General features: G+C 40.9%; 2 protein-coding genes across 2 annotated transcripts in view; one reads left to right on the forward strand and one right to left on the reverse strand.

Moving 5' to 3' along the window:
• Positions 1-1,029: 1,029 nt before the first annotated feature.
• HNRNPH2 (heterogeneous nuclear ribonucleoprotein H2) lies at positions 1,030-6,530 on the reverse strand. The gene is made up of 2 exons (XM_004377526.2): positions 6,344-6,530; positions 1,030-3,061 (listed from the first exon to the last, which is right to left on the reverse strand). The coding sequence occupies exon 2, from the start codon at positions 3,006-3,008 to the stop codon at positions 1,659-1,661; it is 1,350 nt and encodes a 449-aa protein (XP_004377583.1). The 5' UTR covers positions 3,009-3,061; positions 6,344-6,530; the 3' UTR covers positions 1,030-1,658.
• A 124-nt stretch (positions 6,531-6,654) lies between these two features.
• Positions 6,655-14,301, forward strand: part of GLA (galactosidase alpha) — a 15,135-nt gene continuing 7,488 nt past the window's right edge. Inside the window, exons 1-4 of the mRNA XM_004377552.3 lie at positions 6,655-6,952; positions 10,608-10,782; positions 12,085-12,262; positions 13,134-13,225. Of these exons, the coding sequence (XP_004377609.1) occupies positions 6,750-6,952; positions 10,608-10,782; positions 12,085-12,262; positions 13,134-13,225 (648 nt within the window). The 5' untranslated portion in view covers positions 6,655-6,749. The remainder of the gene's footprint in view (positions 6,953-10,607; positions 10,783-12,084; positions 12,263-13,133; positions 13,226-14,301) is intronic.

Genomic DNA, 14,301 nt, shown 5'->3' on the forward strand with positions numbered 1-14,301 from the left:
GGGTTTGCAGGAGCTGTGATGGCTGGTCACGAGAGCAGCAGTATTAGCAAATTCTCAGGCCCCACCCCTGAACTACTGAATCAGAAACCCTGGGAATGGGACCCAGCAAGCAATGCTTTCACAGGCCCTACAGGTGATCCTGATGCACGCTAAAGTTTGAGACCCACTGGCTTAAAAGCTTTAGATGCCCTAAAAAGTCTAAAGTAAAGGGTGTTTGTAGGCTCTATTAATAAATTCATGAAAGAGACTGAATGATTTCGATAATAACACAGGCCCACTTATTTTCTAAAACATTGGTGCCTTAGATCTAGTCTGTGGTTAAATGAAAGGCAAAGAATTGCTTTTACTTCTTTGGAGTTTGAAGAACGCTGTCTTGATAAACTGCAAAGTCTACAGAGTAGCTCAATTAGTCCTGTGGACAATGTGACAAGTTTAGAAACAAACAGAAAAATGATCAACCTCAATATTAATCAAATTAAAATAGCAATGGGATACTGTTTTTCAACTAAAATTGGCAAAGATCGAAGAGAGTAACGTGTATTGCTGAGGACAGTATGGGGAGAAAATAAAAAATAAAAAACACACACTCCTGGTGAAAACACAAAGTACCACAATCTTTCTGGTAACACAAATCAAAAGCCTTGAAACTATGTATACTTTCGACTCAGCAATTCCACTTTTAGCAATATATCTTAAAAATAATGATACGTGCAAAGATGTATTATGTATAAGGATGCTCATGTACTGTTTATAATTTAAAAATTTAGAACATTTAAATTTCAATAGCAGGGGATTGTAAAGTATGTTACACTGTGCCCATATGGTAGAACGTATTAATAATCAGACTATGTAAGATTATTTTCCAGTTTTTAAAAGGAAGATTTATTTAACAAGTTTCACTTAGTACAATACATCTAAATGGAAATCACAATACAAGGAAAGATTTAAACCAAAGCCTCAGAATTTCATACAAACAACACGACCAAACTCCTAAAGTATTGGTATTACATCTTGAAATTGTCCCAGATCTTTAGAAAAAAAAAAAAAAAAGTAAAAGTGTACACTCACGTGCCTTACAGGATATTAAACCAAAAAGCTAGAATTAACAAACATGCCAAATGTTTTCACTTTGAATCGTAGACACAGCTCCTATATTTGAATTTTACAGAAAAGCATGTTTCTCAACATGCATCCAAAGTTTTCAATGTATTGTGGTATAAGAGCAACATTTAACATAAGTGAAACTGCTTTAACCTAAATACGCTTACTGCTTAGATACACTCCTAACAACATAACTAACTTTAGGAAAGCTGAAAATTGTTTTAACAGTTATGGTCAATACTGAACTTTGTTATTACATCCTAGATGAATGTTTCAGTGTTCAAAATTACTGAGCTTGAAGTTTTAAAACAATCCTGACTTCCAATTACAGTAAGCATGAATCACAAGCCTGTAATGCGAAACTGTTAAACTTATTTTTTTTTTTCTTAAAAAAGGAAGGAAAAAGAAAGAAGTTGACCAAGAGTGATCAGAATCAATTATATTTCCCATTTACCAACCATACTGGATATGCTAGACATCCCTCCTCCCATTCTAGTCAACTCCCATAAATGCACAGCTTTTATTTCTATAATAGCTGTTTAATGCTCCTTCTCTATCTAAGCGAGGTTGGACTGATAGTCACTGGAGTTTTCCTGCAGAACTTGGTCATATCCACTCATACTGCTCTGACCGCCATAGCCACCTCCATAACCACCACTCAGCTGCTGGCTAGCAGGACCTCCGTAACTAGACTGGTTGGATAAGCCCATGCCTCCCATCATTTGGCTCCCATAAGCACCACCACTTGCCCCTGCTGTAGAATTCAAAAAGAGTTCTACGTAGCTGTGATCATAAGCCCCCCCACTTGTTCCTGCAGTAGAATTCAAGAAGAGCTCCACATATCTGTGTTGCATATTAGCTTTGTCTTTTGCCATAGCTGCCACGGCATCTTCATGAGTAGCAAATTCAACATCTGCCTCACCAGTAACTCGGCCATCAGGTCCAATTTCAATGTGTACTCTCATGGGGTTAAGAGGTGAGAAAAAATTGTAAATATCATTTTCAGTGGCTCTGTAAGGTAACCCCCTCATGTGTACACAGTGCCCTGTGGTGCTCTGGAAACTGGACCCACCATCTCCATATCTATGATCAGACATTCCTGAAAAACAGTAATTGAGATCTCTTCCAAATCTATCAGACCCAAAACCATACCCATCATTATAGCCACCATAGTCATCATACCCTCCATAACCTCCACCATAGGCACCCCGCCTCATCCTTTCAAACCCAGCTCCTCTGCCAATGCTATTATACCCTCTGCCGGCCCCCGGCCTATCATAGGGACCTGGCCGCTGCATAGCCATGAGCTTTCGAGGAGGATCATAGTGGGTTCGGACTTCAGCTCGGCTACTCTTGAAGATTTCAATGTACCTGTGCCCTATTCTTTCCTTGTGTTTCTTTAAGGCCTTTTCAGCTATCTCCTGCGAAGCAAACTGCACAAAGGCCTCCCCTGTGCTCCGCCCCTGAAAGTCCACCGGCAGTGTCATCCCATTTGGCACAATTTCCAACCCTGAAAAGAACTGAACAATTTCTTCCTTGCTACAGCCAAATGGGAGTCCTCTAAGCCGGACGAAGCCATCATTGGCAGTATCAGGGCTATTCGGACCTGTATGCTTCAACACCCAATCCATTTCAACACTGTTGGACTTGAATACTTCCACGTATCTGTGTCCCATGGTTTCTCTATCCTTCTTCAAAGCCAATTTCACTTCATCTTCGGATTCAAGTTCGACAAATGCTTCACCACTTGGTCTGCCTTCTCTGGTGTAGATAAAACGAATACCTGATGTGCCATTTTGGATTTTGCAATCAGAGAAGAAGCGCATCACCTCATCGGCTGAGCAGGACCAGGGCAGGCCCCTGACCTTCACCACGAACCCCTCCCTGCCTTCCGTGCTCAGCATCATGGTGACTGTTGGGATCTCGGTGGCAAGCTAGGCTCAACGCAATTTCGGTGTGGCTGAAAAAAAAATTAGAAGACTGTTGTCATGGAAAAACGTTCACAATAAAGTAAAAAAAGTAAACTGTTAATACAAAACTTAATTACAGATAGCTTTTTTAAAAACATTTGTATAAGCAAAAAGACATCACCAAAATTTTAACTCATTCATTCATTCCACAATCATTTATAGAATGCCTATTATGTGTCAGGTACCATTAAAGGTGGCTAATTCTGGGCAGTAGGCTTATGTTTTTTGTTTTAAGAAATTTTTTTCCTTTGGACATTTCTGTAAATTCAAAGTTTTCTGCACTGAACATGTATTAACATCATAGGGAAAAAAGGTTTAAAAAATTAACAGCAACAAAATCAGTGGAAGATGATCTTCAACAAATACAAATAACATATAAATAACATTATAAAAAAACTCATGTAAATCAATAAACTCAGAGAAATATTAAGACCTAAGAGATAATTGCAAAAAAGACATTAAGGGGAATTCAGCCACTCACTTTACAAACATTTTCTAGTTGCCAGTTTGAGCACTCATCTCTGGTATACAAGTACCAATAAGCCCAGGGGCTTACGGTCCTATAGGAGGACTGTGTGTCTTCATCTAAGACATAAGTACAGAAACACATTATGCCTGCCATGACAGAACTCTGTGCAGGGTATAAGGGACAAGGAGGGACTGGTTGGTCAATTGTATTGGTTGGAGACAGGGTGGTTAAATTTAACAGACTAACCAGTTCCAGGATATATAAACAAATAAAAATACATACATGATGAAGTACAGAATAGAAGGGGCCAAGGCAAGAGACAACGCTGGCAAGGTAGAAATCAGATATGGAAGGTCTTACATGATATAGGCCTTTTAAGGGATTTCAACAGGAGTGATGTCATCAGAACCCTTTCAGACAGATCACCCTGGCAACACTGTGGCATTCAAACAGGAGGGGGTTGGGGTGGAACTAGCCAGATCAGGTAGAATCTGGAGATGTGTTATGGGTTTCACCTAAGGCAACACAGTAAAGGGAGAGGAAAGATATGATCTAAGCATATCAAAGAAGTGGAATCTGCCGGACTTGATGACAGATTAGATATTTATTGGGGGAAGGGGGATGTTAAAGGAGAGGAGTCTGGGAAATATAAATGGCTAATAAGCATTGGAAGAAATGTTCAAACCTCACTAATCATCAGAAATAAAAGTAAAACCAGAATTAATCACCATTTTCACCCATCAAGATAGTAGAAAACTAAACAGTGAGAATATGTCAGTGCGATTGTGGTTCACAAACTAATAAACTACTAGAGGAGTGAAAACTGATACAATATTTCTGGAAAGGAATTCAGTAATATGTATCACATCTTTTCACACAATAAATCCACTTCAGGTTATGTGCCCTAAGGAGATGATCTGAAACATAGATAAAAATTTATGGAGCTATATAGTTTTTGAAATGTATTTAAAGATGGAATAATATACACTCAAAAAAAGCTATGAAAATATTCAACATGATAAATTACTTATGCTATAACCTTAAGTGGCCCAAGATCACAGCTACTTTATAATCTCAACTATGTAAAAAATATATATTCACATACTGTTTGACCCTGTGATTCTTCTTCTTCTAGGAATCTAGTCATCAAGTACAAATGTTCACTGCAGCAGTTAGTAATGGCAGAAAACTAGTAACAAATAAATATTCTTCAATAGGGGGATGGTTGAATGAATGCTGTATTCTCAAAAAGGAATGCTATACAGCAGTTTTAAAAAAGAGATCCATCTATCCTGAACTAGAAAGATTTCCAAAATATATTAAATGAAAAGAATACACACAGTATGATCTTACTTACATTAAAACATTAAGTATGCATGTATACATATATGTAAATGCATAGAGAAGATCTGGAAGCAAAAAATACAAGCTTGTTTTTAAGAAAAGAACTGGAAGTTAGGGGGATTGAAGAGAGATTGTCATCTTTTACCCTATATACTTTTATATTGTTTTAATTCTTTAAAATCACTGTAATTGGAATAAAAAAAAGTTAAAAATATATACGCATAGGGAATTCGTCAAATGTTAATAGGGGTTACTCTAAATTGTAGTCTTATGAATTTTTCTATTTTTTCATTTTTTGTACATTCTTAATTTTCTAGAAAGAGAATTAGAACTTTCAGCAAAAATATAAAATAAATAAAATGTTTGCGTTGCTGGCATTTGGTATAGCAGATTTTATAAAATTTTCTAGCTTTGTATGTGGATGGTCTGACATGGTCTGGGAAAACTGGGCCTCTTGGAAGGAAAGTACAAAGTGTAGTAACTGCCATAAAACTTTATTGAGGATTAAATTCAATAAACATGTACTAATTGCCTATTACGTGCCTGGCACACTGCATCTGCAGTGATAAGTCTTCCTATAAACCATCCTTAGGTCTGAGCGGAAGATTTAAGGACCGGTTTTTTGCCTGCCTTATCCCGGGGATGACCCGTCCCATTTAATGTCCCTGAAGCACTCTATGCCTTAACAGCCCCTCTGTAGTGATAGGGAGGTTCTGCTTCATTACTGCATCTCCTGAGAAAACCACCAAGATTCCATTTGAGAGTTAAGAATTTGTGCATTTATATGTGAGTTATACACACACTTTTAAAAAATTGTAATGACACGTGGAGTAAGTGTATTTTCTTCTTGGGAAGAAAATACACCATAATGTTGAGTAGTTATCTCTAGGTGGTGAATTACGTGTATTTTTTTTTTAAATTATAGTATACTATTCTTTTTCAAATGTTAGCGAATGAACATACAGATTATTGTTATAAACGGAAAAACAAACGTTATTTAAATATACAATTCTGTAAAAACATTTATTGGGCGCCTCTGTCAGGCACGCAGTATTTGCCTAGATTTGACTCTACAGATATAATTCACTTGGTGCCTCCTCCTACAAACAATCAGACAGTGAAGGTTGAGTGTTTGAATTGGGTGGACCAGCACTCAGACCACTGGTCTCAATATCTGTTTTTCCTAATTCAAGGCCGTAGTTTTCAAACATTTTTCGCCTTACGGTTTCTCTTTGGGGTCCCCTGATACCCGCCCCGATACACAGATATACAAAAACACAGTCACGAACGTCCACCATTTCCCCACCAGGCGCAGCAAAGGCGGCTTTCCGGCACTGAGATGGGGGGTGAAGGGGGGAGGGGCAGGCAGGGAATTAAAAAGGCGGAAGCGGCCTCCGGACCCCGCTTTGGTTTCCATCATCACCACCCCCGGGTCCCCAGTTCCCACCCACACACCAACCTCTAATGATATCGAGTAATTTTCCTCCTTCTTCCCTCAAACGGCTATAGCGAGACGGTAGACGACGACCAGAACTACTTCTGCTCACGTAAGCGACTGATCACGTGACCTCCTACGTCATGTGAGATCTCGGTCACGTGAGCAACGTACAGCTTCAACTGGAGATCACTAAGGTGCCGCACTTCCTTCTGGTACGGAAATAGGGCGGGCAGATTAAAAAAAAAAAAAAGAGTGCGATTGGTTGCGATGATTTTACGTGAATATCATTGGTCCGCCTCTGGGGATAACCGTCCCAGTTGCCTGAGAAACAATAACGTCATTATTTAATAGCTCATCGGTGATTGGTCCGCCTCTAAGGTTAAACTTAAAAGTCCTGGTTATTCATGGCAATCAGTACTGGGTGATCATGGTGACAGGGAAGTTCATAAACCGAGGTCAGCGGCTAGGCTGTGTGCTTGCGCTTAGTGTTCTAGCCCTAGTTCTCTGGGGCGTCCCTGGGGCCAAGGCTCTGGACAATGGCTTGGCGATGACACCTACCATGGGCTGGCTGCACTGGGAGCGCTTCATGTGCAACGTTGACTGCAAGCAAGAGCCGAATTCCTGCGTCAGGTATCAGAGATATTGGGCACACCCTTCCCTTCACCTTTCCGTGTGTTTGTCTGGGTGTGTTTTCAGGGATGGAGGGTCTCAGCGGAGACATTTGAGCCAGAGGAAGAGCTCCCCTACGGCTGCTGTTTTTTTATCCCCAGCAAACTGGCCGGGGTGGGGACTAGCCCTAAACTTTCTCCGTGTGACCCCTTCTGGGGTGGGAGTCAGGCCAGCGGCCCCTACTTTTCCTTTTTCTCTTCCTGCCCAGTCACCCAGCTAGAGATGTCTTCCCTTACCGTATAACTCCATTCAGACCCTTGTGAGCTTTGCTCTGCCTGTGCCTGGTGCTACCAGTGAGCATAGTTCGGGTGCGCAGGAACGACGAGGGACCAAGACCCGTGCCATTTCTTCCTCTTTCTGGGTCGCAGTTTCCTTAGCTGTAACTCCAGAGTGTTAGACCGCATGGTCTCTGAGATCCCTCCTGACCTTCTCTCCTCCTCCCCTACCTCCTCGCCCTTGGGTGTGGCGTCCAGCTGAAAGGTTGACCTGGAGGAACTTTACCTATCAAAAAGGAGGGTTGAGGCTGGATAAGACAGGTACTGAACCAGTCTGATCCTCACATTCCTTTTTGGTAAATTGGAATAACAACTCTTACCATGGAGTTGACATACAGTAACCAGTAGCCTGGGCTGATTGGAATTTCACATCAGAGAGGCTCAGCAATTAGCGACATGTTTAATCTTTTAGGTGAACTTCTTGAATCATTTAGTCAAATTCCTTAAGAAATCCTTTTGGGATTTGTTCAGGGTTTTATTAAATGTCTAAAGATTTTTAGGGATAATTAGCTTCTTTATACTGTTGAGTTTTCTTATCTGGGAACAAAATAATGTCTCTCCATTTGTTCAGATCATTTAGGAGCATCAGTTTTATTCATATGGGTCTTGCACGTGTTCTTGTTGTTAGGTGCCATTCAGTCAGTTCTGACTCATAGCAACCCTGTGTACAACAGAACAAAACACTGCCCGGTCCTGCCCCATCCTCACAATCATTGCTGTGTTTGAGCCCATTGTTGCAGCCAGTGTGTCAGTCCATCTCCTTGAGGGTCTGCCCCTTTTTCGACATCTATCAAGCATGATGTCCTTCTCCAGGGACTGATCCCACCTGTAATAAGCCCAAAGTACATTAGACAGTCTTTCCATCCTCGCTTCTAAGGTGCATTCTGGCTGTACTTATTCCAAAAGAGCTTTGTTCATTTTTCTGGCAGACCATAGTATATTCAGTATTCTTTGCCAACACCATAATGCAAAGGCATCAATTCTTCTTCAGTCTTCCTTATTCATTGTCCAGCCTTCCCATGCATATGAGGTGATTGAAAATACCATGGCTTGGGTCAGGCACACCTTAGTCCTCAAAGAGACATCTTTGCTTTTTAACAATTTAGAGCTCTTTTGCAGCAGATTTGCCCAATGCAATACGTCATTTGATTTCTTGACTGCTGCTTCCATGGGTATCGATTGTGAATCCAAGTAAAATGAAATCCTCGACAACTTCAGTATTTTCTCTGTTTATCATGATGTTCCTTATTGGTCCAGTTGTGAGAACTTTTGTTTTCTTTCTGTTGAGGTGTAATCCGTACTGAAGGCTGTGGTCTTTGATCTTCATCAGTAAGTGCTTCAAGTTCTCTTCACTTTCAGCAAGCAAGGTTGTGTCATCTGCATATTGCACGTTGTTAATGAGTCTTCCTCCAATCCTGATGTCCCATTCTTCTTCATATAGTCCAGCTTCTTGGATTATCTGTTCAGCATACCAATTGAATAAGTATGGTGAAAGGATACAACCCTGACGAACACCTTTTCTGATTTTAGACCACGCAGTATCCCCTTTTTCTGTTTAAATGACTGCCTCTTGGTCTATGTCTTAGTTATCTAGTGCTGCTATAGCAGAAATACCACAAGTGGTTGGCTTTAACACAGAAATTTATTCTCTTACAGTCTAGGAGACTAGAAGTCCAAGTTCAGGGTGCCAGCTCCAGGGGAAGGCTTTCTCTCTCTGTTGGTTCTGAGGAAACGTCCTTGTCATCAATCTTCCGTTGGTCTAGGAGCTTCTCAGCACAGGAACCTGGGTCCAAAGGACACGCTCTGCTTCCAGCGCTGCTTTCTTGGTGGTGTGAGGTCCCCCTGTCTCTCTGCTCACTTCTCTTTTATATCTCAAAAGAGATTGACTTAAAACACAACCTAATCCTGTAGCTTGAGTCCTGTCTCATTAACATAACTGCCTCTAATCCTTCCTGTCTCATTAACATCAGAGAGGCAGGATTTAGAACACGTAGGAAAATAACATCAGATGACAGAATGGTGGACAGTCACACAATACAGGGAATCATGGCCTAGCCAAGTTGACACACATTTTGGGGAGACATAATTCAGTCCATAACAGTCTATGTACAGTTTCTGCATGAGCACAATTAAGTTCTCTGGAATTCCCATTCTTTGCAATATTATCCATAATTTGTTATGATCCACACAGTGGAATGCCTTCGTGTAGTCAATAAAACACAGCTAAACATCATACCATTGGTTCTTGATCGTATGCTACCTCCTAAAATGGTTGAACGTTGACCAATTCTTTTTGGTACAGTGACTCTGTGTATTCCCTCCATCTTCTTTTGATGTTTCCTGCGTTGTTCAATATTTTGTCCGTTGTTGTTGTTAGGTGCCGTCGAGTCGCCGACTCATAGCAACCCTGTAGGACAGAGTAGAACTGCCCCATAGGGTCTCCAAGGAGTGCCTGGTGGATTTGAACTGCCGACATTCTGGTTAGCGGCCGAGCTCTTAACCACTATGCCACCAGGGTTCTATATTTTGCCCATAGAATCCTTTAAAATTGCAACTCGAGGTTTGAATTTTTTCTTCAGTTCTTTCAGCTTGAGAAATGCTAAGTGTGTTCTTCCCTTTTGGTTTTCTAACTCCAAGTCTTTGCACATTTCATTATAATACTTTGTCTTCTCAAGCCGCCCTTGGACATCTGTTCAGCTCTTTTCTTTCCTGTCTTTTTAATGACCTTTTGCTTTCTTCATGTATGATGTCCTGGATGTCATCCCACAGTTTGTCTGGTCTTTGGTCATTAGTGTTTAATGTATCAAATCTGTTCTTGAGATGGTCTCTAAATTCAGGTGGAATATACTCAAGGTTGTACTTTGGCTCTCATGGCCTTGTTTTAATTTTCTTCAACTTCAGCTTCCTTCACGTATCTTAGGTTCATTTCTAGGTATTTTAGGTTTTTCTGTGACTCTGGTGAATGAAATCTTTTGCTCCAAAAAGGTTATTGTTGATATCTATGGAAGCTTTGATTATGTTAACTTTGTAAATTGTTCATCTTACTGAACTTTCTTCTTAGTTCTAATAGCTTTTAAATTTCGTCATATATTTCTCATTGCTATGCTAATTGTACATGTTAATGTTGCTTGAGTTCTTTTTTCACTTAGGTATTAAGGAGATAGGGGAGGGGAGAAGAAAAAGAACCCAATGAAAAATCTTTTTTCCTTGTATTGGTTGTGATAACTACCACACTGTTACTGGGTTAAAAAAATTTGTAAAACCCCAGGGTGCCTCACAAGTAGGAAGCACCCAAGAGTTTGTTGAATAAATTGTAGTGATTCTTAGACTTTGTCTTTCAGTGAGCAGCTCTTCATGCAGATGGCCGATCTCATGGTATCAGATGGCTGGAAGGATGCAGGTTACCAGTACCTCTGCATTGATGACTGTTGGATGGCTCCCACACGAGATTCAAAAGGCAAACTTCAGGCAGATCCTGAGCGCTTCCCTGGTGGGATTCACCGCCTAGCTAATTATGTGAGTTTATAGATAAGTCTCTTTTTCACTCAGGGACCTATAAGCACTTCTCTTTAGAAGCTTTTCCAGAAACAGCCCTCCTGACACTTAGAAAGTAGAATAGCTGCTCTTATCTGAACATTGAATTGTAAGGCTTATTGGGTGGAATTTTCATTCCATCAGCAGATAATTGTTTTGCAATAGCTCTTGAGGCCCGTCTTGGAGAAGTTCTCCTTTTGCCAAAACCACTGAATTATCTAAGAAGTAAAAAGGAACTTGGTTCTTGATGTATGTGTGCATATATTTCCATATAAGCTTTAAGAAGCTATTGGACTTATACTATAACTAGAATTTTAGAAGATAGAAGGAAAATATTCTGGAGCTAAATCTATAATTGCCCTGTAAAGATAACACTTAGGATCTGCACAGTGGGCAAATCCTATCTTCATTGCTAACTGCCTGGTAAGGATCAGCAAGAATCCAGTTCCCAAAGTGGGGAAATAGAGCCAGTCCTTACCTTCCCATTTCTCTATCCTTATTGCCAGCCACTCACATGGCACACTGTCTCCAACCCTAGCCACCCAGAGGTGGGTCAGAGCTCACTAGTTAGATGAACACTGTCTTTCAGACCACCAAATAGGCAGACACCAGCCCATGCTGGCTCTTGCTACCCCTGTGGGTTTGTTAATTCACTGGAATGACTCACAGAATTCACAGAGTACACCATACTTAAGGCTACCACTTTATTACAACCAAAAAGATACAAAGAGTGAGGTCTGGGAGGGGTCATAGTGCAAAAGAGGGACGTACTACCCTCTCCCGTGCATGGTCACCAACCAGGAAGCCTCTCAGCCTCAGGGTTCAGGCCCCTTATTGGCTTCCCCACATGGCCATGATAGATTACATCTTGCCCATAAGTCTTAGCATCAGGACCCTAGGTGGTCCCTCTTGGTCTGATCAGCCCCCACTCATTGGCCTCACGTGTTGGTATGGATGGACAGAACCAAGGCTAAATTGCTTTTTGCGAGGTGATTCCACACCTCAAAGGATCCCATCAGAGGAAGATTTGAGTGGCTGATAGCTTTCTTCTCAGTTTTGTGCTGTAGCTCACACGTATAGTTTAAACTCGCTCAGCAGAATTAGGGGATTTAGTTTTTGTCTCCCAATAAACTCATCTGTATAATTTTGGGGGTTTGTGAAAAAGAAAATAACCTGATCCCTGATGAAGTGCACTTGTTTCTGTCCCTGTGTGGTGTGGTTCTCTCTTTTTGCCACTTAATGATTGACCTTCTTTTGTGGTAAATCTGTTTCCTCTAATTTCAGGTTCATAGCAAAGGACTGAAGCTCGGGATCTATGCAGATGTAGGACAGAAAACCTGTGCAGGCTACCCCGGGAGTTTTGGATACTATGACATTGATGCTAAGACCTTTGCTGACTGGGAAGTAGATCTGCTAAAATTTGATGGTTGTTTCTGTGACAGTGTGGACCATTTGGCAGATGGTATGGTTCATTCAAGAGATTTAGCCATGAGTAAAGGGAAGAATTTTGCCAAAGTAGCTGAGCATCCAAGGAACTAATCTTCAGATTTTAAACACCCAGTCACAATACTGGAAATAATTACTCTCAATGTAATAGTGCTTTCCACCTCTTCTCTTCTTTCATTTTGTCTATTCATTCATTCATTCATTCATGTAAAATCCACGAATTTTACATTCATTCATGTAAAATTCAATCGTGTAAAATGCCTAACCTTGGCTAATATTGTGCACTTTTAATTCAAGAGGACTCTAAAAGTCAGTTAAAGAGTTTGGGTGGCACAAACAGTTAAGCATTTGGCTACTAACTGAAAGGTTGGTGGTTTATATCTACTCAAAGGCATCTTGGAAGAAAGGCCCGGCAATCTATTTCTGAAAGGTCACAGTCATTGAAAACTCTACAGAACACAGTTCCACACTGATACACGTGGGGTCATCCATCATGAGTCAAATCAACTTGACAGTAACTGATTTTTTTTAAGTCTATTAGAATTATTAGTTGTAAATCTCTGTAACATCACTTGTATATTGGTGCCCTGGTCAAAAAAAAAAAAAAAAGAGGGGAAAGAGTCCAGGATGTCAACCAATCACACAGAAGAAAAACATCTTCATTCCTTACCTTCTGTTCTCAATATACACACCATTTCTGCACCACCTCCTTAGAACAATCCCAGCAGTCTGGAAGATACTATACACCATTTAAGCATAGAGCATCCACCCATCTCCGCTGCTGATTTAAAATATAAACATCGACCTTCCAGGAAGTCTCTTTTTAAAATATACAGCCCCAGCTGGTAATTCCTTTCTGTTATTTTACCCATTGTTTTCTCATACAGGTTATAAGAACATGTCCTTGGCCCTAAACAGGACTGGCAGAAGCATTGTGTACTCCTGTGAGTGGCCCCTTTATATGTGGCCCTTTTATAAGGTGAGCTAGTGAGCCCAAAATCCAATAGAGCCTTACTGAGAGATTTTCAGAACTCGAGAATCTATCACAAAGGTCTTAAAAATTATTACTAGTCCAACTTTAGGATCCCTGGTGGTGCAGTGGTTAAGTGCTCAGATGCTAACCGAAAGGTCAGAGGTTCAAACCTACCAGCCGCTCCACGGGAGAAAGATGTGGCCGTCTGCTTCCATAAAGATTTACAGCCTTGGAAGCCCTATAGGGCAGTTCTCCTCTGTCCTATAGGGTCACTATGAGTCGGAATTGACTCGACAGCAGTGGGTTTGGTAATCCAACTTTACTTACGACTACCATCTCCCCCAGAATCGAATTACTTCTCACCATCCCCACTGCTGTAATTGTAGTCTAAACCACCACCATCTGGGAAATTGTCTTTGATTTTTCCCTTTATGTCACCATTCACATTCTATCCACCAGCTATCCTGTCAGTACTACTTCCAAAATATATCCTGAATCAGTCCACTTCTTTCCATCTCTACTACTACCGTGCTGGTCATCCCAAGAAATTATCATCTCTCACCCAGACTACTATAACAGTCTGATCTAGTGTCTACGTGCACTCCCACCCCCAAATCCATATTTCACACAGTGCCAAACTGATCTTGTTAAAATATAAATGGAATCATATCACTCCCCTGCTTAAAACACAACTAGCTTCCCATTGCATTTGGAATAAAATCAAACTCCATACCACAGCTTGCCTGGCCCAATTTGATCTGACCCTTACCTGCCTCATTTTCCAGCACTCTTTCCCTTGCTACACATGTTTTCTTTTCTCCACTTGGGCCCTCAAACACCCCAAGCCTATTTCTGCCACAGGGTCTTTATTTTTATTTTTTCCCATACAAAAATTTATACATACATTGTTATATGACACCCTAATTGCTCTCCCCATACTGTGACAGCACACCCCTCCTTTCCACCCCTGATTCCCCATGTCCATTCAAACAGCTCCTAACATTCTCTGCCTTCCCATCTCACCTCCGGACAGAAGCTGCCCGTTTAGTCTCTTGTATCTACTTGAGCTAAGAGGCACACTC

This window comes from Trichechus manatus, unplaced genomic scaffold (assembly GCF_000243295.1).
Source record: "Trichechus manatus latirostris isolate Lorelei unplaced genomic scaffold, TriManLat1.0 scaffold00051, whole genome shotgun sequence".
Lineage (NCBI taxonomy): Eukaryota > Metazoa > Chordata > Mammalia > Sirenia > Trichechidae > Trichechus > Trichechus manatus.

What these genes read in the sequence shown, in the direction of transcription:
- HNRNPH2 (XM_004377526.2), bottom strand. Translation starts at nt 3,008, where the DNA reads ATGATGCTGAGCACGGAAGGCAGGGAGGGGTTCGTGGTGAAGGTCAGG.